Source organism: Puntigrus tetrazona, chromosome 13, assembly GCF_018831695.1.
Source record: "Puntigrus tetrazona isolate hp1 chromosome 13, ASM1883169v1, whole genome shotgun sequence".
NCBI classification, from domain to species: domain Eukaryota; kingdom Metazoa; phylum Chordata; class Actinopteri; order Cypriniformes; family Cyprinidae; genus Puntigrus; species Puntigrus tetrazona.
Window position 1 is genome coordinate 4,928,903 of NC_056711.1, and position 27,453 is coordinate 4,956,355.

Below are 27,453 nucleotides of genomic sequence, written 5' to 3' on the forward strand. Positions count from 1 at the left end.
TTTATATTTATTTTTTACTCTTATAAAATAATACGACGATGTTGACTGGGATAGTTTTTTGTTTTGCTTTCAAGAGACCGGATCCTTAAAACATATTTCTGCTGGGCATATTTATACACGCGAAAATGCACACGTGTCTGTCATTGTCTCATTAACGACGACGTTCAAGTAATTATGTATACATTTAAAGTAAAACGCTACGCTTTGACGCAAAAGGAAAATAATAAATGAACCGGCTCTTTGAATCTGAACTGTTCATAAGAACCGGTTCCCGAAAATGTCCTTTTTGACTCTCCGTAGTAACTTTTCGTCTCACGTGATCACAACAACAAAAAAATTACCGCGAAAACTGTCTGCGACTGATAATACTTTGTACGTTTTTCTAGCTGAGACTTTATTCTCCCAAAAAGCACCATCTTTAAATTAACGTTACAGACAAATTGACAATGTTTTGCGAAAAGGCAGTCGAGCTTATTAGAGAACTTCATCGGATGGGCGACGGTCAGCTGCCCGCCTTTAATGTAAGTTCAGTTATAGCACATTGCGGGGTTTAATAGTGTCTGTAGTTGAAGCAGTTGATGTTAGCAATAGCCGTCGATAACATTTCAAAGCTAAGTCATACCTAGTCAGTTTTTTTTCCGCAGGAAGACGGGATTCGCCAAGTCCTGGAGGAAATGAAGGCTCTGTACGAGCAGAATCAGAGTGATGTGTACGTGCTGTTTACTGAAGCTTTGTAAACGATTCGTTTAGCGTGGCAGAATATGAGATAACTAAAACAGTTTAACTAAAATAAAGCTGGAATAAAATAAATATTATCTATGGGCTTACGTGAAAATTAATGATGGTTGATAACTAAAATAAAATGTTAACATTGTACTGTTATATATATATATATATATATATATATATATATATATACATAAAATGATTATAAATGTAAAAATGTATTTAAAATATTTAAACTAAATTAATTTAAATTAAATGATGTGATGTGATTTTGTTTATAAAGCCATTATAGTCATTGTGTTGTTGTTATTTTTTTGTTTTTGAAGGAATGAGGCAAAGACCGAGGGAAAGAGCGAGCTGATCCCATCCATCAAGTTCAGGCACAGCTGCCTGCTGAGAAACCAGCGCTGCATCTCCTCTTACCTGTGTGTGATTGGCTGGCCTCCCCTGTCACCCATCATCAAGTGCGCCCTTGACAGGTGTCATCTAACCCGTCTCTTTCTCTCCACAGTTATGATCGCCTGCTCCGAATCCGTGCTCTCAGGTGGGAGTATGGCAGTGTACTGCCCACAAACATCCGCTTTCATATGTGTGCTGAAGAGGTGGGCCTGCTTTTGTCCTGTGTGATGTTAATACACGGTGTGTCACATGTGTCTTTCTGGCCCGTCACTGACCTGTGATTTATATGCTTGTGAACCAGATGGAGTGGTTCAATCAGTACAAAAAGTCTTTGGCGACCTATATGAGGTCAATAGGGGGAGAGGAAGGTTTGGACATAACACAGGATATGAAGCCCCCAAAGAGTTTATACATCGAGGTGAGTGCAGTGGGGTTTTTTTTATAATAGAAATGTGAAGATTCAAAAAGCTTTTAAGCATTTAAGAGTTGGTTCTGAATTTTTTTTTAGTTGAGCACCCATTTGTGATTGATGTGCGTGCTTTAGCTTGCTCTTAGTTATGTTAATCAATAAATGTTGCCTTGGGAACTAGCTGAAAAGTTTTTTTTTTTTTTTTTTTTTTTTTTTATATCATGGTTTTAACTATGAGTGGTCACAGAAAAATGGCTCTCTGCAATAAATAGAAATGGGTCAGTGCATTTCAGTACTGTTCAGTTTAGAATCATAAAATACTTTCGGCTGAAACTTTTTAAAAATGCCGGAAGGTTTTTGTAACGTTAAAAGTTTGGGCATTTCGACATTACACTTACGGCACTACATTCATTACTCTTTGCTGTAATATGCTGAAAACATCTTTCTACTGTAATGTGTAAAAAAATCCTTATCTTATTTTGATTAAATATTAATATGTACTCGACATCTTAACTATTTGTTTTAATACCTTGTACAAGAATTTTTTTAATGGGATGCTTTCAATATATAAAAACGTGTGCATGTGTGTAACATTCAGCACCAATCATTTCCCTTCTATTCAGGTGCGTTGTCTCAAAGACCATGGAGAATTTGAAATCGATGATGGTACTGTCATTCTGTTAAAGAAAAATAGCCAGGTAACTATGTTCTTAAGAGCATTTAAATCTGATTACAAGAATTGCTTATATATATATATATATATATATATATATATATATATATAGTGTGTATGTTTATCTTACCATGTTTCTCCTTTCCTCTCTTCACAGCACTTTTTACCCAGATGGAAATGCGAGCAGCTCATTCGGCAGGGTGTATTAGAGCATGTCATCTCCTAACGACGAGCGGCTGTATTGTGGATATTTTCCTTCACGTTCATTTAGATTAAAGTTGTCACGAGTAAATTAATCCAATCCGAGAGTTACACAGGTAAAACTTTACTTGGTCACGTTCTGTACAGTGGTACATGGTGCATTTACAACAGTGGCGTCACACTTTCATCTCCCAACAGTTAGCCAGCCCTTTTCACCGAGGTGTACGTCTTAAGAGACATCTGCAACACTGACAATAATTTATATCAAAGTGGACGTTAGTGCATCATGATTGACAATTGTGCAATTACTTAAAAGTATTTGTATCAAAACTGTACATTGCGTGAATACTGTGCTTTTGGTTATTGCACCACAATGGGCATTAAAACTGCAGTAAAAAGAGTCTTTTTTTTCCCTCTCTCTAGCAAAAATTTAAGTCAACAGATTTACAAGAATGCTTGCGCTTTGTACCCTACATCACAGTGAACAACCGAAGGAATGTATAATGCTCTGTCCTTAAATCAAATCTTATTCATTGGTATTCGTTTGTCTCTGAAGAGACCGTTGAATTAACCCTTCTTTCTCTTCACACTCTTAAAACAGCACAATTCAATACAGTATGCCGTTACGGTAACCCTACGACTTTGCATTATCTGTGCTTTCATTTTAACACTAGGATTTTATAAAAAAAGCACCAAAAGACGATAGTGCACTAGCGGGTGGTACTTCACAGTCCAGTACAACGGATAAAGGCTCATAATGGAGTGAAACAAGTCTAAGCTGTGAGGGATGCTGGGGCAATTTTGCGTAGCAGTTTATTAAGAGCGATCACTTTCTCCTCCAATAGAAAAGATTTCTTCTCTGCGCTCTTCTGCCTCTGCTCCGTCACCTGAAGAGCCTTCATGAGCTGAGAGTTCTCCACATACAGGTCCTTCAGCAGCAGATCCGACTTGGCATTTTTGGCCAGCTATGGGGTGAATAAAAGTTAGGAGATGATCGTCGGGGGTTACCAAACGTTCGCATTTATTTTTAAATAAACATTTAGAAAAGCTCATATGAAAATACAGATTTTTACAATTTCCTCACCCCCAGGCTATTTGTTTGTTTTGAGAAAATTAGCATTACATCACTTGCTCTGCAATGGTGCAAGAGCTGATAAAAAAAACAAAACAAAAAAACAGTACAATAATCCACACAACTCCAATCCATCAGTTAATGTCTTGTGAAGTGAAAAGCTGCATGTCCATCAAGACTTGTGACGAAAATGCAAGTTGTCAACACATAATATTGCTTTTTACAGTGAAGAAATGTTCAGATTAAACACCAAGCAACCAAAAAGACTTCAAAAACGGTTCTTTAAAAGGGGTGTAACGTGCCTCGAGTGGTTTACACTGTTAGAAATGTTGTATTTAGTTTTTAGGTGGCAAAAATCTTACTACGGGGTTTGTAGAAGTTTCTGAGAGTTTTTTTCTTTGACGTATTTGAGGATGGGACTTCTTATATGGGCATTTCTCCCAGAAGCACGCGCCCGCAGGCGTAGACCAGAGAGGCAGGACTCACACGGGAAGTAGGGCTAGTGCACTTTGGGTTACAAGGGAAAGATAACCTTGTTTTCCAAAGAAACCCAGCGTTACATGAATAGTGGATGCACTTTGTTTCCCGAAGTGTTTTAGGAGCTCAGCTGCATCTTTCTTTAATAAAAATAAACCTAAACACTTTTTTGGAGATATGAAAGATGCAGTCCTAGTCCTACATGAGATTGGGTGAAACTGTTTTATGGCCACTTTAAAATGATGATGCGAGAGGACTTTTTCACTGGAGGTCAAATTATTATTAAGTGCCTTAATGACATTTGTTTCTTAAAAACACAGCCATTCACTTCACTATCCGTTAATTAATGAACAGAAGTCGTGTGTATTAGTGAATTGTGATGTTTTTATCAGATGTTTAGACTTTCACTCCAACGGCACCCATTCACTGCAGAGTACCCATTGCTGAGCAAGTGATGTAATGCTACTACTACTACTTTCCTCGAAGTCTGTTCTGATGTACAAACAAACTTGTCTACATTTTGAATGGCCTGAGGGTGAGTAAATTTAGATGATATTTGAGTGAGTATGTTGTGGGAAATTGTGTTTAGTTCCTAAAATATTCTATAATAGTAGTCTTAATGCCGTTAGTGTCTGGTTACCTGTTCTTTTAGCTGGTTGACCTTCTCCTGCAGCATGACACGGGTGTTTTTAAGCCTGGCCTCAACCTCATCCATACGTTCCTGCATACTTGCCATCAATTTCTCATACTGCTCCTGATGTTTAAAGGTTTATTAATTGAAATATGAGATCAAGGGAGAAAATAGCATGAATGATTAAATAAAAATGTATAGTAAGCACTCATGTTCACTTCCTGTTTGACTGCCTAAATGTAATGCTGATGTACCTGCTGGAGTCCCATCTGAACACTGGCCTGTTTGGCCTGAGAGCAAAGCAGATCCTCTAAATCCTGCGTCCTGCGCTGTTGCTCCACCAGTTGAGTTTGAAGATGAGCCAAATGCTCCTGTGTGCCAGAGCCCACCCGTTCCCTCAGCTCCTGAACCTCACGCACATGCTGGGCCTGGACCAGCGACAGAGCGCTATCTGCCCTTAAAGCCTAAACCACAACATCAAAACACAAAAGTGAGACCAGAAACATTCGTAAAAGGAATTCTCAAGCGGTGAAAATGATCTCCAAACCTGTTCGTCTGCCTCCTGTTTAGCAGTCTCCAGCTCTGCCTGTTTGTTTCTCAAAGAGAGGCACTCGTGTGTCAGTCTCTGAAGTTCCAGCTCCCGAGTCTGCAGCTGAGCCACCTGGAAATATAATCCAGCATATCGGCAAGGTCACGGCTTCCATTGCACTGAATGAAGTCATTTCGGATAAATGTAAATGCATTCCAAATACTTCAGTAGAAATAAAACAGAGCAGTTATGCATAATTGCATATTGAAAAAAAATCCACTGCAAAAGCAATTTGTTGTTCCCCAACAAACCTTATTACGAAATTCCTCATTCTGCAGTCGCAAAGTCTTGCACTCCTTCTGCAGGACACTGACTGCCGTCTCCTCCTGGAGCCTGTTCGTCTGATGTAACTGCTCCTTCTCTTTACGCAACTGGCGTATGCTCTCCTCAAGCTCCTGGACCTTGTGTTTTACAACAACATTCGCATGTTATTTTTTAGTATTACTTAATTGACAGCAAGAATGTATAAGTTTCTTTGTTGACCTTTTCCTGAGACTGCTGTAGCATCTTCTGATGTGTGGCTGACTCCTGGACGTGAACATCCTTTTCTTGCCACATAGTCAAGATCTGGGAGTTGAGCTGCTCTATCTGGGCTTCTAATTTGCAAAGAGATTCCTGAAGACTTATCAGCTGCAACAAACACAAAGCATGTTTCAGCATGAACATGTTGGATAAATATTCTGAGTATAGTATCAACATCTCACCTTCTGGTCCTTGTCTGATGTTTCCTTCAGCAGATGCTCCTTGTCTTGCTCTAGAGCTTGATTTTTAAGAGTCTGATTATTCAATGCAGACTCAAGTGCCACCAAATGCTGGAGCTGAAGAAAAACAGCAGTTTCAGCGATTCCTGCCAACTTTGAAATAATTTGTTAAGACTTCTACAAAAAAAATAAAAATCCATACTGTCTCCTTGGCGGTTTTGAGCTCCCTCTCTAGAAGCTCCTTCTCTTTCTGCCACTGTTCCTGCAGCTTTAGTGTGTCACTCTTCTGCTGTTGAAGGGTTTCCTGCAGCTGTTTGAAGGACACGGCTGCTGCGTCGTTCTCCTGACACACCTGTGCAAGCCTGTCAGTCAGCGTCTGCACTGCTCTCTGATCAGTAGACAGCCTGAAGCTCAGTTCAGCGTTATCATTGCTAAGCTGCAGGTTTCTTGCGCTGAAATCAAGCACCTCATCTCGAAATCTGGAATTCTATGTTGGAGAAACATAACTATTGTTAAGGGTAGCAACTAATGCTAATGCCTGCATAGTTGTTTTTTTGGGTTTATCTGAATGAAAATGCAACCTCATTCTCTGCCACTTTTGGACCATTAAAAGCTCACAAACACTGCTTTAAATGTAAGTCACCAATCACCAGAGGGGTTTGGAAAAATAATTTGTTGAAAGAATCGTTTGGGAGTCGTTGAACAAATAAAAAGGTAAAAATTAATGCATTTAAGAAAATTAAAATGTTTTTTGACCTTGCATACACGCCAACATGCCCATCCCCCAAGTATTTTATAACCGATAACAGGCACACTTTCAAGGAATAGTTCACCCAGAAATAAAAATTACACCATATTTTACCCACAAGTACTGCAACGTAAACCTAACCTATACACCTTATTACGTTATCATTTTAAAACATGTAATAACAGCTTCTTGGCTGACGTAAATTGCATCAAACATCATAGGTTAGCTCCAACTGTGTTCGTCTGAAAGAAGAAAGTCATACACACCTAGGATGGCTATGTAAAATGTGGGATAATGTAAATTTTTGTGTGAACTAATCCTTTAAGAATAGTGGCTGAATTCAAGATCCATGCTATCAATATTTTTTAAGCACTTGAAATGCACCTCTTTCCGTAGGCCCTCTTCTTCTTCTCGATCCTTCATATATTCTCTTTCCATCTCATCAAGTTTCCTCCTAAATGTAGTGAAGCAAGATTAGTTTTTGCTAAATATTAAAATAAAGTGTGGAAAGTAGTTGATTTCTTTACCTCTTTTTGTTGAGCTCTTCCTCCAGTGACCTGACATCCTGCTGTAATACAGCAAGCCTGTCTTTCAGGGCACCATTTTCAGAGGTGACCTCATCAAGTTGAGCCCTAGAATTGGAAGCCAAAACATAGAAATCAGCTTTTCATAATCACTTTTAGGCAGCTTAGTAACATTTACTATTATTTTGGAGCTAGATTTCCAAAAAGAGTTAGAGCAGCAAACACAAAAATACTATTAATTCAATGAAAAGGATGCAAGAACACACTTTCAATCAGAATGCATATAGTAACTGTTATTAATAGTGAGATTGCATGCATGTCAGTGACATCAACGTCATTCAGTTAGTGAGATGCAGCATGATGCTGAACAATCAAAGCGCATGTCTACGGTTAATTAGATCTCATTTTGGACAAACATGAAAGTAGTGAACGTTCAAGTCTTTGCATCCATACGGGAGAAACGACGATTGGATCAATGCAGCAATGGTTAGTCTTGGTTCTGTTTTGACGGTCATCTATACCAGCCGGAGAACCACAAACCTGTGGGGATTGGCCATCTCTTGCTCTAAAGCCATGACAAGTCCCTCCATCTCCAGAAGCTGCTCTTTTAAATGGCTCTTCTCTCTTTCAAAGGCCTCCTCCATCTGCTGAAGCTCCGTCTGGGAGTCCATCAGAGATTGCTGTAGCTGGTTGGCGGTATTATCAGCATCTTCCCTCAGAGAGCAGAGTTCTTGCTCTTTGTCCTCCAACTGGCTGGTCAAAAGCTGGACCTGAGCAGAGAGATGAGTGACGTTCTTAAAGAGGTTCATCTTCAGCTGAACCTCGTTCCAGAGCAAGTCCATCTCTTTGGTTTTGGCTCCAAGCTGATGATTGAGTTCCAACATTTGATTGTCTTTGTTTCGCAGTTCCAGTGCGACTTTATCTGCGTTCTCTTTGAGTTTGGAAGACTCAGCCTCCATTTCGACAATCTGAGATGAAAGCTGGTCTACAAGTTTCTGGTAGCTAAAATTCTCTTGTTCAAGACGTCTCGTCTCTTCTTGCTCTGAATTCAGACGGGTTTGAAGCCGTTCAACCTTACCCTGCTCCACACAAAGAGAGCCTTGAAGTTTTTGCTCCATCCTGTGCATTTGATCCCACTCCTCTGAGAGACTGTTGACCTGCGTTTGTAGCTGTTTGAGAACCTCGCATTGACCTCTAAGCTCCTCTAGGAGTCGATCCCGCTCCATCTCCACAGCATTTTGCTGTGAAGCCTGTCTTGTAAGATCGTCATCTCTGCTTTTCAGAGCCTCATGTGTTTTGGCCAAGTTTTCTTGAAGCTCCACAAGTTCTTTCTCTTGTTTTCTCAGCTGCATTTGCTGCTCACCAAATGCTGTAGACAGATGACTACTGCTTCCCTGCATCACTTTAATCTCCTTCTGCCAGGTATCAGATTTGGTCCTCCAGTTCTCCAGCTCTTTAGTCAACTGAGAAACTCTGTCAAGAAGCTCCTGTTCCCTCTCTTTTTCTTTTACAAGTTTCTCCTTTAGATCTTGAATACTTTGTTCCATTTCTTTCTGTAGTTGCTCCTTTTGTTTCAGAAGCTCTTGCTTCTTTTCTCGCTCGATTTTAAGTTTTTGCTCTATCTGAGAGAGCTTATTGCAGAGCTTTTGTTCCTTCTCATTTCTGATTTCCATTTCTTTCTCTTTGGCATGGAGTTCAGTAGTCAAATGCTGAATGAGGGCATCTTGTGCTTTCATGGAAACAGTGTTGTCTTCCAGCTGGACACACATCTCCTCCAGCTTATCTTCTAGCTGTTTTTGAAGAACGAGCATCTCTTCCTCAGCCCTGGATGCAAGCTCTACCTGAGCTTCCATGAACAGGATGTGTTCTCCTAGCTTCCTGACTTCCTCCTGGTGTTCCTCCTCTAGTTTCTTCCTCTCCTGTGCCACTTTGCTGCAGATCTGAGCCTGTTCTTCACTCCAGCGCTCGGTGCTGAGGAGACGCTCCCGGCGCGCCTCCTGTTCCTGCTCCTGAACTCTTGACTCCCATGCACCGACTTCTCTGCGGTGCTGCTGGCATTGTTCCTGCAGACGGTTACGCTCAAGGTGCAGCTGGTGAAGGAGGTTGCGCTGAATCTCGCTGTGTTGTGCCTTCGTGTGTAATAACTGCTGTTCTGCTTTCTCCCTGGGACACAGCAACATGCTAATTCTTGGAAATGTTATGGAACTATCTGCTTTCTCTTTACAGGCATGTTGGTTAAGAGGTTGAACTTACAGTTTCACTTATAGTTTTCATTTGTCCACTTAGACAGGATGAATATCCATGTGAAGAAGGCATATTGGTTTTAATTGAAATTGCATCTTTAAAAAAAATTATATATATATATATATATATATATATATATATATATATATATATATATATATATATATATATATATATATATATATATATATATATATATATTTTTTTTTTTTTTTTTTTTTCCTCAATCAAATATAAAAGGTGACTCAGTTTGGCTTTAAATTTGTTTAGCCTGACTATTTATAATCAATGTTAATTATACTGATTGCCACTGTAAATTTAATGCTTACATTTTTCTGAATACTGCGTTTAGATTTCTGTGTTTATGTTAAGGATTTGTTGTGCAGTCAGGGGAACCATAGTACATATTTATATAAAATTATGTCTGTAAATGTTTTGTTTTAGTAATTTTAATAATTTATAAATATAGCAATATGTGACGAATACACCAATGTATCATTTGTCACAATTTTGTCTCTCAACAATGCAATTTTGACCAGGTGAGATTAAAAGTCAGCTTATTTTCTGAAAATAGGGTAAATAGTCTCACCAAGAAAGTTAATATTTTAAGACCACTGCAATTTTTGGCATCATGCATTTAAAATTTCTCATTATTTTTACACCATAAAAATACATAATTAAAAAAAAAATATATATTTTTTTTTACAACAATTTACGACATTTTCCCTGAATTCTTCTATAATGCATTCTGATGTTTTTAATTTGATTCTTTAAATACTCATTGTGTTCAATGGTGATGGTCATTAAAGTAATCTTACTATGCCATGTATCAATGTACTTTTTTAAAAATTAAAATTAACCCATTACAACAAATGCTACTTACTATAAACGTGCAAACACCTTTACAATAATAAAATAATAACAACAACAACAATAAAGTAAAGAGTAAATATTTTTGCAGTAATTACATTTTTTTTATAATTATACTTATACGTTTTTAATCCTCAAGCACTGACAAACCATCTGCCTTCGCTCTTTTTCTAATACGCAAGACAAACGTTTACATTGGATGAGCTGCATCTAATCCTTTTCCAGATCATGAGTGACACTTACCTAACAAGCAGCACTTCCTGGTCCATCTTAAGCTTGAGTTCTGCCTCTAGCTGATCTTTCTCTGAAGTGAGACGCAGCACAATGTTACTGATCTCACGAGCGTAGTTCTGCTCCAGTTCGGCCTGTTCCCGTTGAATTCTCCGCTCTTGCTCTGGACCCCAGGCTCCTCCTGAAGTCTTACCCCTCAGCTCTGCTTCCAGCCGCTCAGCAGCCTGACGCATTTTCTCTGCCCGCTCCTCGGCCCGAGCCTTCAGGTCCTCCAACTCACTGATCTCCATCTTAAAGCTCTGCGAGATGTCCTTCCTCTCAACCTCCATATTCTGCCGCATCAGCTCCATACTGCGCTCGTAGAAATTCACCTGTTGAAACCGAATTAGGACGCTGAATCACTTTCTCTCTACAATACGGTTTTATTTACACAATTTATGTTGCAGTGAAATCCTATTATATTCTTCAAAGTTTTGTTTGGTTGCTGGTAAGATTGTACGTCTAGGAGCACTTGCTCATCTTTGCTTGTCTTCTTAGCACTTGCTTTGAGTCTAAATTAATCTGCAAAGGTTTACAAACCTATTTAAATGTGTCCATACTATGTCTCTACCTTAGTCTCCAGTTGAATCTTCAAGTCCTGGACCTCTCGGTCGTATTTCTCTTTCATCTGCTCCATGGCCAGTTCTGTCTCGATGCTCACAGGGGGAGCCAAACTCTCCAAGGAACCCAAAACTGAGAAGACACACCAATCCAATCCATGACACGGGCGTTTAGATATTCCGTGGGGAAAGTATGACTTTGTTTTGAGAATTCCTTACCATTCTTGTCAGTAACTTGGAGCTTTTTTCTGACCTGAGGCGATGTACCTTTCTTCATTTCTGGATCATCTGCAGGACAGAACAGAATGAGCCATTCATTCAAACGTTTACTATAAAAGGTTTGCAAACATAGGCACAGCATTAAAGATATATGTAAGATCTAGAAAGGTTAACCTGACAGATAATTAAATTTCTAATTCAAAACGTTTGTCGAATTCACCAGAATCTGATTCAGTGGTTAATGCTCTTCGGCTCGACCAGTCCTGACCAGACAGGCTGCTCCTGGATCGTCTGGCTCTCCTTCCTGAGCCCTGAGATTTCAACAACTCCAGCTCTGAGTGTAACTCGTCATTCCTGTCCTGCAGCTCCTGTATTTAGTGGGGCGGAGAAATGCAAGTAAAACATTTTTTCCAGCATTTCCTGAAACAAAGATGTTGTAATGCACAGGTGAAACGTGCAATTTTGTTTCCAACAAACATCAACTGGAACTGCACATTTTAAGCAGGCTAGCTCAACATTAAAAAAAGTATAACATACTCTGACTTAATGTGTAAGAAATGTTTTCTTCTCCTCAAATTAAATGCAAAAAAGCCCATAGTTCTCAAAATTGACCAGCGCATGTGAAACCAAAGGTGTCTTAACTTGAATAAGAAGCATCATTGACAAAGTCCCCATCTTGTTGCTAAAGTGTACTGCATTAGCATTACTCGGCATAGGCAGTTACTTGCTGGCAAAAAGAGCTATACTAAAAGGCACAAGTGTGCAACTCCTCAAAAAGTTGCACAATTAAAGCTGTTATTTAAAGCACTATGAATTACAGGATAGCTAGCATAATGGCCAAACAAGGACACTTAAATACAATGCGCAATGACAGAGCTGTCTTCACACAAAAGATCCACCAAACATACCCTGCACTGCTGCTCGTACTCCTTAAAGATCTCAGAGTATTGCTCCTCTTGATTCAGCAGTCCTGTGCCATTTGTATCAAGGCCATCATACTGTTCAGTAAAACAAGCATAGATCAATTATTGTTCTTGGATCGTTCATGAAGGAAATCATATACAGCAATTTAATGACGTATAGTCATCTCACCTTGTCCTGCAGCAGATGATCTAGATCCTTCTGTAGTTTAGAGATGGTGCTCTCGGCTTCAGACAGCTTCTCCTTCAGGACGCTGACCTCCTCCTCCAAACGACTGTTCTCCTGTAACACACAGCTAGAGTTATTTAACCTGACACCACACTGACATGCTCAAAGAAACATACACCTCTAACCATGACAGATCACCTCATGCTCATCATGAAACTTAAGTCAGTGTGATTGCAAGGGAATTAAAGGAGGCTTGGTAAAGAAATTGTAATACAATACACACATTCTATAGATATATATATATATATATATATATATATATATATATATATATATATATATATATATATATATATATATAGATATATATATATATATATATATATATATATATATATATATATAAACATTTGTAGATTCTGTACATTTATAGATTCTTTACTTTTGATTTAAAAACAAACCAATGTAAATCACGGACTGAAGTGGTGTATTAAAATGTCTGGAAATATATTAATATTAATTAATAATACAATTACTTATATATTAATACTATTTGTGATAATTCACCTGTTAAGCAAATTAGTTTATTAGTGTAACTGATGGTTATTTATTATTGCCAGCCAAAAAGAGAGGCACTTTAAAATACAATAATTTAAAACTAATTGAAAGCAGAGCCTCAAAACGATTTGTTTTACAGTTACACATTACTGTTCATAGGTTTATGGTTTTTCAAATGCTTTTGTCTCTCATGAGCAATGCTAAAAAACAAATGCAGGAACGATTGTGAAACATTACAAGTAAAAGTTGTTTCCTAGGTTACTGCTATATTTTTGTGATATCAGAATTTTCAGAAGCCATTGTTAAAAAAAAAAAAAAAAAATTAAAAAGTAATTTTTTTTCCTGAATTCTCTGATTATGAAAAAAAAACAAAAACTGACCCCAATCTTTTAAACATTTTTAAGTGCAGAGACATACTGATGATGATGATGATAATAATAATGTCAGTGGCTACCTTAGCAGTAGTGCAAATGTCCTCCTGAAGGCTAACGTCCTGAGCCCTGAGCAGTTCTAGCTCCTCCTGGAGTCTTTTACGCTCCTTCTCTACCTGCTCGAGAAGCACCTCGCTTTCATACTCGGATTCGCTCCTCAGTGCTGTAAGCTTATCCCGAAACTCCTGCTCCAGACCCCTGCGCCAAAGAAACAACACGGACAGTGACACGGCAGCCCACCACACGCGATGACACGACTAGAGGAGAGCAGCCGTACTTGATTTTAGACTCATTGAGAGACTCCATGGTGGCATGGCGGTCATCCACCTCTCTCACCAGCTGCAGGTTGCGGCGGTCAGCCAGTTCCAGGTCCGCCTTGGCTTTGTCCCTTTCCTGACAGGCCTGGTCTGCCAAAACTCTACAGAGGAGGAACACAAAAGCACCACCGCATGAGAAACCCATTCATTCTGATGCACTTTTTGTCTCAAGTAACACCTGTTAATCATGCAAAGACATCTGTCGAACAGTAAAGCCACCATGCAGTTGTTTAAAGATTAGTAACTGTAACATGTGGTATAACGTTACATGTCCTCCAGGTGGAGACAAACACCAAACTGCAAAAAGTTATAAAATAGTTTAAATGAAAGCAGAAACAATACTAATATGAAAAGTTAAAATTGTCCTGAAAACAACATGCACCACACCATATATATAGTTTTTGATACAATTCTGTAACGCTCACCAAGGTGGCATTTGTTCCTTAAAAAATACAGAAAAATATTGTGAAATATTATTTTATTTTAATTTAAAATATTTTCTGTTGTAATGCATTTAAAAAAAATAAAATTTCCTGTTACACAAAGCTGAATTTTCAGCTTCACTACTCCAGTCTTCAGTGCAGCATGACTATTCAGAAATGATTCTAATGTTAAGTTGCCATTTAAGAAACATTTTTATTATTACCAATGTTGAAAGTTAAAATTAAAACTGAATGAATAATTTTTTAGTTAGAATGGACTCATTAATCAAAAGTGATTAATAACATTTCCAATGTTGCAAAAGAGCTCGGTCTCGAATAAATGGTTAAAAAAAAATAAAATTAAATAAATTACAGAACGTGTATTAGAACGATTTCTAAAGGACCGTGTGACACTGAAGCAATGATGCCAAAATTTCAGCTTTGCACAAACGCAATAAAATGCATTTTAAAAATACGGTTCATTAAAAGTTAGTCTAAACTGTAACACTTCACAGAATTATTGGACAAGATTTTGTGAATAAATCCAGACTCACTGTAAGTAGTTTATCTCATTCTTGTAGGAGACCAGAGCAGCCTGATGGATGCCGTTCCCACTGACCAGCAACTCATTGTCCAGAGCCAGAGTGAGTTCAGCCAGACACAGACGCTCCTCCAGAGAGAAGTCCAGAGTCTGCGTACAGAAAGATGACTTCTGATCCACTTCATGCAAACATTTTAGTTTGTCAGGGTTTAAGTAATGCAAACAGCACCCAATAACGTCTTACCTGTAGAATATCCCTGCTGTTGTGAATGCCCTCCTCTGTCCAGAGAGCGATGACTTTGTCCGGGCTTGTGCATCCCGATCCATCGTCCAGCCGTGTCAGCAGCCTCTGACCCACCGTAGCCGAGAGTAAAGAAGGGGATGTGGAGCGTACCACCCGCTCCTCCAGGGCCTGAGAGAGCAGAGAGAACGACATGAGGGGAAAAAAGCCAAAACGATACCAATATCCAACTGCGAGGAAAACCGCTGAAAAACTGAGCTCGCCGAGTCCCACCGCACAATGCACAATGCTGTCCTTGACATGCCAGAGCTGCAGCCTCAATCATGAACAAAATTATTGCACTGACCACCAATAAACGGCGTAACCCTGGTGTCGTAACCCTTAAGCTGGCTTAACCTCAATTTAGCTCCAGCGACCGCCAAATATTCATGCAACTCTGCGTTTGTTATCAAACACCGAAGCCGTTTCACTCTTTAAATAGGCCTGAGCTTTTCAATCCTGCATTTTATTAACCTGCAAACCAGAATATGTGCCCGGCTTGAGTTCGGTGCTCTTTTAATTATTTTGGCTGGTTGTGCTCTCAGTAAAATCACCTCAGAAACGTCATCGCTAAAGGAACCCAAACTGTCTTTGCCTTCCCACGTGAAAACATCACATGCAGGTATGAAGCCCCTTGTGCAGTACATCTCTTCAGCATTGATTTCAAGTTTGGCCACTGCACAGGAATACATTAGCTGTGCTTTCCTAGGAACAAGAGAGGAAAAGAGAGGCTCCACCTTCCCAATTAAGTTAATTGGTTCCAGCCACTGCAGCCCTCAGTAACTTGGCTTGATGTTGCAGCTCTGAAATGAATCCTGTTTGACAGGCAATCATTTAACTGTCTCTTCTGTCTGTCTTCTGTGAAATGAAGACATCGGGGCATTTTTGTCTTTTATAATCAGCAGGTGAGAGGGAAAGTGGCAGATAATGATTTCTGTATTGCATCTGTTACGTGAACCTGCCAGTATGGCACCAGTGCTTTCATACAATCTGTATTGTTAAAAGTGTTATTTAAATAAAAGTGATTAATGCAAATGCAGATTATCCATCTGCAGCAAAAATATTTTTTCAGCTGCACACCGGAAACCCGTGTACATGTGATTTTTTTTTTTTTTTTTAATGTTCTACATATGTACACCATACTGGTTTGGAATAATCTTTTTTTTTTTTTGTTAAAGAAGATTTATGTTTACTAAAAGTGCATTTAGTTAATAAAAATACAGTGATGTTAATCTGACCTGAAATGTTTTTTTGTTGTTGTTTTTTATTGGAACGTATTTTAAAATGTAATTTGCTCCTGTGATGCAAAGTTGAATTTTCAGCATAAGTACTCCAGTCTTCTGTGTCACGTGATCCTCAAATGACATGCTTTAGTAAATGTCTTATTATTAATGATGTAAACAATTGCGCTGGCTAGTAATTTAGTGCAGTGGTAATTAGAACCGTTATTAATTATTGAGCATCAATTCAGCACATTAGACATTTTTTCTGAAGGATCATGGGACACGAGACTTGAGTAACAATTCTGAAAATTCACAGGAATGCATCATAGATTTTTAATAACATATTTTATATTATAATATAAAGAAATAGCAGGTCTTAAATTTTAATACTATTAAGAGTATTAATACTATTTTACTGTATTTTTCATCCAACAACATGCAGCCTTTGTGAACATAATAAACATCTTTTAAAACAAAAAATCTTTTTATGGGTATTTATATATTTGTATATAATGCTTTGGCAACCACGCTTATACATTTGGCAAGTACAAGTACTTACAAGTAATTCCAATCTTTCAAAATATTAAATAAGCACAGTATATGATTTTAATACTACCAAGTGCAACATAAAACCTTTAACTTCTGTTTCTATCAAGCATTCGCTTCACTTGCAGAGAAAACTATGCAGTCACACTCTTGGAACACTTTTTTTCTGTTTGGCAAAGCTCTGTTTATTTTTGGCTACAATCTGCTTTAACCGCAACATCACCACGACCTTGATCTGATCCTGACCTTGGAGACGGAGCGCTGTGGTTTGGGCCGGGCAGGGGTGGAGGTAGAGACGGGAGCAGGGTGCCCGTGTTGTTGTGTGAACAGCCCGCTCTGGAACTCACTCAGACTGACTCTCCCATCCTGATCCTTGTCTAGTTTCCTGAAGAGAGCGTCTAACTCCTTTGCATAAACAAAAAAACATGGATAACAGTGTTGCATGCACTGAACGGCGAAGTAAAGTCGCTACAAACTCTGTAAAGAGTAGCAAACAAGCAGCACAGTATGTCCTAACTTTTTTTAATATGATTACTAATGTCTGTACAGAGCGTTACATGACCGTACCTCGGACTGTAAGTCCTTGAGACCGATGTGTTCACAGACGAGTGACAGCTCCTCACGGTTTAGTGATCCCCCGGCTCCGACCCCCAGCTCCTGCCATACCGCCCTCACCTGTCCGTCTGTCACTTCCTGCTGAGGGTCAGATGAGCGCTGGGGGCTTCCTGCGCCGTCTTGATTCCAGAGCTTCAACTGGCCTTGAATACAAGTAAATCAGAAACAGTTATAGCTATGTGCTGATTTTGCATGCAAACTTGCTCAATTCATTTAAAAATGAGTGATAGCTGATGTACCTTGTGCCACAAAATAGTGGTGTGTAGACTCCTTGTTGCTTCCTGTCTCCTCATCTGATTTGAGACTCTGTAAACAGCGCATTGAAAGTGCCTCAATTATGGATTTTTCATGCAGTGTGTAACACAGCTCTGTGCGAATGAAAACATGTGAAAGTGAAAGTGCCCGTGTATAAAGTTATTGTCTAAAAGAAAGAGTCGAATCATTGAAACGAGTCGCTTTCAAAACAAGTCCCAAGCCGTTTCATGTTGACATAAATTACGTATTGCCCAGCCATTTGTTGGCCTTTTCGAATCTGAATGAAAATGAAATCGTTGCTACTAGGTCCCGCTTTCGGAGCGTTAAAAGCTCACAAACACTGCTTTAAATCAAATCGCCAAAATGAATCATTGAACAAAGTATTTGGGAGTAAATAAGGTAAAAATAATAAGAAATTGAAATAGTTTTTTGACCTTGCATGCATATCAGCCTGATGTTTGGGACTCCCAAAACCAAATATGAACCTTTCATAACCCATAACAGGGGTCCTTTAACTGAATAACGCACAGTATAAGCTCTATAAGACCCACTATTTTTAAAGAAATAAAAAGTTCCAAATACAGAGATCTGTACTGGTTTCAAACAGTAGTATTGCTGCATTGTTGTCACGTGATCTCACTGCCTTTGTCACGTGATCTCATGAGAGTGTTTGTGACATGACATCTAGTTATATCACAAATGGTTATTTTATTTGATTTTTATGTAATAAAAAATATTTATTGTTCACACACAGTATACACACTTCACAATTAAAGTAGCACGGCAATAGTTTAACACAAATGATCTTGACTGAAGTGAGTGAGCGGATGAAGACAGTGTAGCTGAATGAATTAGTATGGTTCAGTGATCACAAGGAACACAATGCAATCATCATAAGGCATTCCATCCCAGCAGTCATTACTTCTGCAACGCTGGACGGGAACAACCGGCAGATACAAGCTCAAAAGTAACTCTGTCCCATCAGTATAGAAACACTGCACCATGCTAAACAGCTTAAACCTTGCACATATAAAGCCAGCTAAATCTCCCTGTAATGATGTAAAAGAGCTTACATAAGAAATGGTTTGGAGTGGGACAGGGTTATCCAACTGTTACAACACAGCGCTTTAAAATCGACTGACACCATTAAGACAAACGCAGTAAAATGTAGTAAAAGTAATTGTAACGGTGTTTACTAAATGGATACTGTGCAATATGAACTGAATACTGCCTACTATTATTTTATTAAAAGAGTGAAACTGTATTGTAGTAGTTTGCTATTGGTTTGCAGAAATATATATATATATATATATATATATATATATATATATATATATATATATATATATATACACTGTATTTATATAGCATATTATATACTGAATAAATACAGTAGATTTTGTGATTGGACCACAAAACCTCATAAGGGTCATTTTTCTAAATTGAGATTTATACATGATGTGAAAGTTGAATAAATCAGCCTTCCATTGAAATGTGGTTTGTCGGGACAATATTTGGATGAGATACAACTATTTGATAATGTAGAATCCGAGGGTTAAAAAAAAAACTAAATATTGAGAAAACCGCCTTTAAAGTTATCCAAAGGAAGTTCTTAACAATGCATTTTACCAATCAAAAATTAAGATTTGATATATTTGTGATAGAAAATGTACAAAATATCTTGGTCTTTAGAAGAAAAAACTAGAAAAATGTTGAAACATACAATATATTACTGGCTATTACTACAATTATATCCGTGCTACATACGACTGGTTTTCCAGGGTCATATGTACACATATATAATCTGCTTTATACAGTATACATATCCATTATTGTATTAACGGTAAGAGTATTAATGTACATGAAAATGGAATGATTTGTGCTAGTGCCATCTGCTGGTATATTACAGTTTGACTCGGACAATCATTGACCTGTAAAATATCCGTGGTTTGATCAATGTGGCTGATCAAACGCAAAACAGAACTGGATACACCGATCGAAACGCTACACAGTTCAGCCTCCAGCAACAAAAGAGTAAACCCAGCGGAATACGGGACAAGCCACAATCAATTACCATCAGCATTAAATTTTAAACAACATTACATAACTGTTCACAAACGGCTTTTCAGTTGAAAGGCAGAGGGCAGAATGTCTTGTATTATCTCTCTCTCAAACAGTGTAGGTTTAGTGAGAGGAAAAAAAGCCACTCCATTGATCTCCACTGGGAAATTAAGCGAGGAACATGGCACAACTTTGTACCTGCGGTGTTGTTCAGGAACGCATGGATATATGGAGGTCTTTCAGGAAAGACGTCTCTAATTTGGGCATACAAAAACTCAACGCAATCGACATGACATGAGATACTTTTAAAAGACTTAATTACAACTCAAGAACGTTCCTCGGCTTCTGCATGCTTATGCTTATGCTTATGAAATGTGTTGCATTTTAGCACTAAATTATTTATGTTGCATGACAAGATTTGTGTGCAATATTTATCACATATGGTTGAATTATTTACATTAACAAGTAGTGCCGTTGCTCACATGATTGTTGTAAAAGACTGGAGTGGACTGGAATCTGTGCTCGGGCCTGTGAATCCGCACAGATTCTCTCTATTCAGCCCAGCTTGCTCTTTTCAGACCAGGAACGTGCATTAAAAAAAAATAAATGCTTAATCATTCGCATATTCTTTTTCCTATTTATACTACGGACAACCATGATATATTTTATAATTATATAATATATTTTATTTTATATACACTTGACTGACCAAGCGACTTTCGTTGCGTTCAATTTAAAAATGAGGACTTTCATTACGTTTAAAACTGAAATCGGGTTCGGTGTGATTAGTTGCAACGATAATTAGGAACGTTCAAGAAATCTTTAGCATCTTTTAGCTTTTCGGAGGTAAAACAGAGTCTTCGGTTTTGTAAAAAAGTGTATTTAAGATGATTAAATCTTCACGGGCACCCTCGTGAAACTTTAAACCTTTTACATAATGCTTGTACTGCGCGTGTTCGTCAGATTACTGTACAAGACACGATAAGTTGGATCTTCCTGCTACAGAGCAGCGCAGGATCGCTGGTGACGGTGCAAAGAGTCGATTTAGAGCATGTAATCTCCCCCATTCATCAAAATAGCGTGTACTGGGTTACATAAAAGCTCTAAATATTTCAAACACTGTTATAAAAAGTGAGAGAGGAGATCGAGAGAAGAAAAGCAGAACAGAACCGGAGAGACGTGTAGAGAGAGAGAGAGAGAGAGAAAGAGAACGAGGGAGGGCTCTGGTATGCAAGTATGCGTTTCTAAAATGAGAGGCGCAGCTAGAGGAAGGGCCAAATTATAGCCAAACCCTTGTTGTACTTCGCATTATCAGGTCCTCTGACCACAGCTGACGCTTTGCACCCTGAGCTCCACCCGGACCACGACCTCTAATCCTGGTTGAACACATTCGATACGTAAAACACAGGCACTGAAACGCGCCGGACCAAACGGAGCCTGGCGGTCTGGTTCATAAACACCAAATGCTGCTCGCTGCCAACATAAACTGTTCTGATGGACCGGTATGCTTTCATTCTTGGCTAAAGCACTCGATTGTCTGAATCCTTCACAGACTGTGACCTGCTCTCTGAAGAAATCTCAACCTAAACAGCACCAGTAGACTGTACACTGATGGAAAATGTAAATGTTAGCACCTTGATGATCTGAGTGTTTTTTAGCATGCTGCTAGTATGTTCTAACCTTGAGAAAAGGCAGTATATTTAAGCATCGTTTTAAAAAGAGTGCCTTTTACTTACAATACAGTAATACTGTATAATACAGTACACTTCATAGAATATACTTAAGTGTGAACTGTTTTTAGGCACTTTATTGCATTACATTGCAATGAAAATGCATTACAGCTGAAATTAGTTAAGTCTAAGTAGTACTTAAGTACATATTTATATGTAATTTCATATTTGTATACTGTCTTTAAAGTGTACTGTTGAATATACATGCAAGCAAAAATGGTAAAATATACTCTAATACTTTCTACGGAAACAAAATGTTTTTGTAATTACACATTTGTAATGATGCTGCAATTTTGCACATTTAAAATATTTTACACTACATATACTTTATAATGCTAAACATACGTATTAAATACAATATCAAATAACACGCTAAAGTTAAAAACTGAGTACATTAGTCAGCACATCAAAATATGATTATATCTATTAAAAAAACTGATTTAAACAAATATTAAAACTAAAAAATGTAAATTATGTTATATAATTGTTGTCTCTCTTTAAGTACACTTATGTGGCCTTTATTTAATTAATGTTAAGATGCACTACAAATGCACATTCAATATAATTAGCACACTTCTTTTTCATAAGGGTAGACGGCTGCTTTTTCAATCAACCCAATCAATCTATAATTTTTATTACCAAAACAAGATGGATCCCAAATAATTCTTTAAAAACAAAACACTATGAAATGAGGGATCCAGCAGCACAGGTTTTCATTTGCACTGGCTCTCTGGTCTGGCACCGCTACGAACAAGTAAGATGACTCCAGAAGAAAAAGTACAGACACAGCAGAAACAACAAACCCCCTTTTATAAGAGCTCCTGCTCTTTGAGGGAAAGAAGTGAACGTGAAATGAGCCATTTTTTGATCCTGGGCCAAAAGTAACACTAAAGTCTGGTGAAGGTGGGGGCTGCACTATGGGCCGGCACTTGCACATTCCACACCACCGCACTTCCTGTCTGAGGAAAGCAGGTCGGCCCAGATCCATTCACTAGAATCGAACTGATTCAGCTCTTCAATTGACTAACAATGCGACACCTCAAGTACGCTGCATTGTTAAGGGCTATTATTTGCATGGCAATCTGCATACAGTCCCAAGACGACGTCCCCATTTTCACTTGATTCTCTTTTGACTGTTATGTTTCAATACATGAGTGAATATACACTACTGTTTAAAAGTGTGGCATCTGCAAGACGTTTTAAGTCTGCTATTGTCACCAAAGCTGCATTCATTTGATCAAAAATCCCACTGTAGTAAATAGTACTGTAATTTAAAACTATGTGAATATATTTTAAAATGTAATTTATTCCTGTGATGCAACGCTGAATTACACATGATCCAAAAATCATTAAAATATTCTGATTTGCTGCTCAAGAAAGCTACAAGTTTGTATAATATATTTGTGCGTACTGTGTATATATATATATATATATATATATATATATATATATATATATATATATATATATATATATATATATATATATATATATATATATTTTTTTTTTTGTATACATATCTATATACAGTATTTTTATATTTACATGTATTTTTAATGTATATTATTTATAAAATAAAAATATTATTTATTTTTTATTAAGAATAATATATAAACAACATATTTTTTTTATTTATATATATATATATATATATATATATATATATATATATATATATATATATATATATATATATATAATATATTTTTTTTAGTGACACTTTTGATCTATTTAATGGGTCCTGCTGAATAAAAGTATTCTTTGTTTTTATGTTTCTGAGCCCAGACTTAGAGGTAGTGTAGGCATCATGATCTTTACCTCAACACTCTCCAGTGAGGTGGAGCGTCTGAGCTTGGCTCTCCTCACACCGTTTGTTTCTACTTTGTCGGTCCCAAACTTTGGTGAATCTTCTGAGTCTGCTGTCAGCTCCAAGTCAGTCTTGTCTGGCCGTGATCGCCGCCCGTACCGCTTGCTTCCTTTCACATATTTAGGCTTCACCTCTTCTGGGACTGCTAGAGGCACAGGAAAGATGCTTTAGAGCGACAGATAATTCAAGTATGTCAGAAGCAGTCAAAGCGAAGAAATAACAGTGATAATAGCAATAGTAGGTGATCTCACATCATTGTTTTACGTCACAACCTTTTTCATAGAATGAGAAATATGTTTGAAAGGAAATGAAAACCTAAATAGAATTTCCAAACCCGGGTTCAGTGTTTGAACATCTGTTTTTTATCATAGCTTTCAGGTTTTCCATTTTTAAAGATCATTGTAAGTGTTGAGCTCTGAGATTTCACAACTTACACTTATGTACCAGTCTCCCTGACGCATCCATGAAAAAAGACAAAGGTTATTCTGGCTTTGGTTTAAAAACCACTTGCACAAAACGTTTCAGCATCTGTATTTCTTATATATACTTTATATATACTATAGATACTTCAAGGTATTATAAGCTATTATTGTGCATAACTTCATTAATAGGCAGGAATGCCTGCATTTTGTCTTCTTACATATGTTAATATTAATAATGTAATCTTAAACAATGTCTTTAATCCATAAAAGGTGTGTTTTTTTTTCTGTATTCTCATATTTGTAATTCATTTTCCAGTGACACTAGCTAATGCAAAAGACCTAGAACTTTTCTTTTTTTTCTTTCCATTTTTGGTTTCATCCAGTGGTTCTAATATAATGTTTAATGGAAGTATGTTTTAAATGTCAAAATACTTTCTAGGACCATATATTAATAATTGAAAAAAACTCTAATGATAAGCTGGAATTTGCATGCTTTTTTTTACATAAACTGCAATGATCTTACTTTTATTCAGTGATAATGAATTAAATTAGTCAAAAGTGGCAGTAAAGATTTTTACATTATTACAAAATATTTCTACTCAAATAAATGTTTATCTTTTGTATTGTTTATTCATTATAGCATACTAAAGGATCATGTGACACCCAAGATTGAAGAATTGATCACGAGAATACAGTACGTTTTAATATGTGCTCAATTACTCTAAACTGTATTTAATATTGTATAAACTGATATTTAATACTTTCATATTTTACTGTATTTGTGATCAAATAAATGCAGACTAGGAAAACAGAAAATCATAAAAAATATATAAGCCTTACACAAATAATGATTTAGACAACAGGATGTGTTCAGTTTAGTTTGTCAGAGTACTCAAGTTAGATCAAATACACATCATGCACCATCAACAAACCTGGAATCCGCGACGTCTAGACTGACTAGCGACACAAAATCACGACGATACACTCAACCCTGCAAACACCGATAAGCCCGGAGGTGTATAAAGGTGGTTTTCTTGTCGAGTACCTGGTTCAAGATAGCTGCTCTCCTCCTCTGAAGTACTGAAGTCCAAAGACCTTGACAGCACAGCCACAAAGCCCTCTTTGAACTCCTCGAAATTCACCTGCAAAAACACATTAACGTCTATGACACAGCATCAGGATGAGAGACGCCGGGGTGTTCACGGGAATGCGGCTCACCCTGGCATAATGCTGTGGCCCAAGCAGAGTGTCCAGCAGCAAGGGAAGATGGGCATCTAAGCTCAGCTTTCGGCATAAGGCAGCGAGCTCCTGTTTGTCGAGGTAACCCGTCCCGGTGGTGTCACAGCTGTCGAACTCAGCTTTCAACTGGGCCACATAACGGTTCTGCTCCTCCTCATCCATCCCACCACATACTGCACAGCCGGCCAAGTCTGGAGCGTGGAGGGAGAATTAAAAGTGAGGAACAGGGCTAGCGGTCAATCGGGCATCGACGGATGAGTGCTAGACTCTAACCTACATAATAAGTAGCCTAGTCGATTGAACTGATACACATTGATCTGGAAATCCAATCACAGCGTATTTTTTTGAGTAGCTTATGATGCATTTGCCGGTTTGGGCACAGAGATATGTATTCTACACAAATACCATCATTTGAAAGATAAGAGAATTACCACCAAATAAACGTTCAGCAAGGATGCACTAAATTTAACAAATGTGACAAACTGAATATTTATATTTCGAATAAATGCTTTTTTTTTAAGCATCAGGCCTTTCACAAAAAACGTAAGCACAATTTAATTGATTGTAATAAATGTTTCTTGAGCAGCCAATCATTATAGTAGAATGATTTCATAAAGTAATGCTGCTAAAAATTCAGCATTGCATCACAGGCACGAGTTAAATTATTAAAACCGTTTAAACATTAAATAATTATTAAACAGTTATTCTGCACTGTAATATTAATATTTCACAATTTTACAGTTTAATGTACTTTTAAATACATGCGTTCTCAGTGAGAGACTACTTTTGAAAAACTTTTGTAAATTTTTAAACACTATGACTATACAGTAAATAAATTGCATGGCGCTTGTTGTAGGCTGTACTACTTTCCTATACATACTATGTCTTTTTATACTTTAGGCACACAGTTTTATGTGTTTTTTATGCCTGTTCTGTTATCCTGATGGCTTTATTGTTTTGAGGAGTCTTTGTTTTTGTAAGAATACTATTATATTGGTACAACAGGCACCTATGATTAATGCTTTGAGGCAATAAGAGCCTGAGTTTATTTATCACTAGTTTCGAGTGACTTCTGATAACGGTGGATGACAAAGTAAACTCACACTTAATCTTAAAATATCTTAGTCTCCACTAAGGACACCCCCGAGAGTCAACTCAAGATAGGTCTTTGAATGTTTTAATTAATTCCACGCGACATTTTCACACACACACATCACTTATTTAACAATAACAGGCGAAAAGAGAAACGCATTCGTGAATAAACCCAATAAAAACTACTTTATAAAGCCTGGGGGTATCCCACAATGCAGCACGCGGGTTTGGTATACATTCACCATGGGAACGAGGACAAGACTAAAGTAAAACAAATAGGAAAAAAAAAACACATTTCGCCCGTGCCAGTTTCCATTGTAAACATGCACTTTCGAGATCCCCGTGACCCGTTAGAGACGAGCTCGTCCGAGGAAGAAACCCGTTAACGTGACATCGGGGGGATTTAAGCCGTCTTACCGTTCGTGAACTCACACCGAAACCGTTCCCGTAAAAGTCACTTCACGTCCAGCATCGGCCGGGCTCCCTAAAACATGTGGTCGCGAGGTGAACGACCCGAGACGAAGAGATGCGTTGCCCTTTAAAACGCACATGAGTAACAGACTGCAGAGAAGAGTCCGGGGACCGACGCGCGCGCGCGCTCATCCGCTCGCGGTGCCGTGTCCGCCGGAGCGAGCGGGGAGGTCCCAAGCGCTCCTGCTCGTTCAGAGACGCTCCTTTCTGCAGCCCCTGCTGGTCAGGCGGTGGACTCATACTGAACCCCCAGAGACCAGCACTGGCATCGCATTGCTTCGTTGCTTTACATTGTGCTCGCCGTAAGAAAAAATGAACAGCACTGCGTTTTGCGCTTTAAAAGCTTTACGCGGGCAGCTTGAAGAATCAGATGCGCTTTTACGCCGAAAGAAGAGACATTCGTTTACGTGGTATCTTTACAGCTCACTTTAATTCTCAGACCGTGAGAGTGCACGCACGCGCATAGCGCCACCCATCCGTAGACAAGTGCAATGCATTAAAGACGGATCATTTGAGACGAAGGCACTATTATTCATTTTATTTATGTGTTTATTTTCAATACAAAGGCTTAAATGAGAGCAAAGCACCCGCTGTTTCAAACGCGTATAACTGTTTGACAGCTCTGTCATTATACAGTCAATGAAGTGAATGGTGACTGAAAAGTTGTCACCTGTAACAGCTGCTTTTGCGTTTCAACATAAGAGTCAATAATTAATGACATCGTTTGTTTTTTTAAGGACCTAATCATTTATGCAATCTATTGTGAGAGTGTGCCGAAATACAGGGCTTGGACAACGAAACTCAAACACCGGCCACTTTAGTGCTGGAGGTGTCATGGCTAAAGTTGACCAGCCTGGTGGCCAGTCTTCATCGATTGCACATTCCACCGGTAAGTGCAGAGTGTGAAGGTTATGGGTGACACATCAGAGTTCAAAAGAGGACAAATTGTTGGTGCACGTCTTGCTGGCGCATCTGTGACTC

At 38.1% G+C, this 27,453-nt stretch overlaps 2 protein-coding genes across 5 annotated transcripts; one reads left to right on the forward strand and one right to left on the reverse strand.

The window, feature by feature from the left end:
* Positions 1-295: 295 nt before the first annotated feature.
* gins1 (GINS complex subunit 1 (Psf1 homolog)) lies at positions 296-2,808 on the forward strand. Its single transcript, XM_043256067.1, has 7 exons — positions 296-521; positions 645-709; positions 1,053-1,151; positions 1,238-1,328; positions 1,427-1,543; positions 2,158-2,232; positions 2,365-2,808. The coding sequence occupies exons 1-7, from the start codon at positions 447-449 to the stop codon at positions 2,431-2,433; spliced, it is 591 nt and encodes a 196-aa protein (XP_043112002.1). The 5' UTR covers positions 296-446; the 3' UTR covers positions 2,434-2,808.
* Positions 2,517-26,891, reverse strand: ninl (ninein-like). 4 transcript variants are annotated; one of them, XM_043256063.1, is made up of 28 exons: positions 26,419-26,891; positions 24,889-25,100; positions 24,716-24,812; positions 23,200-23,390; positions 17,575-17,641; positions 17,288-17,478; positions 16,967-17,125; positions 14,916-15,083; positions 14,685-14,821; positions 13,669-13,809; positions 13,415-13,589; positions 12,406-12,516; positions 12,222-12,311; positions 11,534-11,681; positions 11,314-11,382; positions 11,106-11,227; positions 10,508-10,866; positions 7,691-9,313; positions 7,154-7,258; positions 7,011-7,080; positions 6,081-6,365; positions 5,882-5,995; positions 5,661-5,807; positions 5,429-5,578; positions 5,136-5,249; positions 4,843-5,052; positions 4,598-4,711; positions 2,517-3,373 (listed from the first exon to the last, which is right to left on the reverse strand). In XM_043256063.1, the coding sequence occupies exons 2-28, from the start codon at positions 25,069-25,071 to the stop codon at positions 3,182-3,184; spliced, it is 5,532 nt and encodes a 1,843-aa protein (XP_043111998.1). In that variant the 5' UTR covers positions 25,072-25,100; positions 26,419-26,891; the 3' UTR covers positions 2,517-3,181. The 4 variants fall into 4 exon arrangements, with proteins under 4 accessions (XP_043111998.1, XP_043111997.1, XP_043112001.1 ...); XM_043256062.1 differs by having other exon boundaries at positions 23,200-23,393; XM_043256066.1 differs by lacking the exon at positions 7,691-9,313 and having other exon boundaries at positions 23,200-23,393; positions 26,419-26,869.
* Between the last annotated feature and the right edge of the window lie 562 nt (positions 26,892-27,453).

Excerpts from the sequence above, each read along its gene's own strand:
- gins1 (XM_043256067.1), top strand. The coding sequence starts at position 447 with ATGTTTTGCGAAAAGGCAGTCGAGCTTATTAGAGAACTTCATCGGATG. Across the intron at positions 522-644 it reads GTCAGCTGCCCGCCTTTAAT|GAAGACGGGATTCGCCAAGT; the intron begins GTAAGTTCAGTT and ends TTTTTTCCGCAG. Across the intron at positions 2,233-2,364 it reads TGTTAAAGAAAAATAGCCAG|CACTTTTTACCCAGATGGAA; the intron begins GTAACTATGTTC and ends CTCTCTTCACAG.
- ninl (XM_043256062.1), bottom strand. The coding sequence starts at position 25,071 with ATGGATGAGGAGGAGCAGAACCGTTATGTGGCCCAGTTGAAAGCTGAG. Across the intron at positions 13,590-13,668 it reads CTCAATGAGTCTAAAATCAA|GGGTCTGGAGCAGGAGTTTC; the intron begins GTACGGCTGCTC and ends TCTTTGGCGCAG. Across the intron at positions 9,314-10,507 it reads CAGGAAGTGCTGCTTGTTAG|GGAGAAAGCAGAACAGCAGT; the intron begins GTAAGTGTCACT and ends GCTGTGTCCCAG.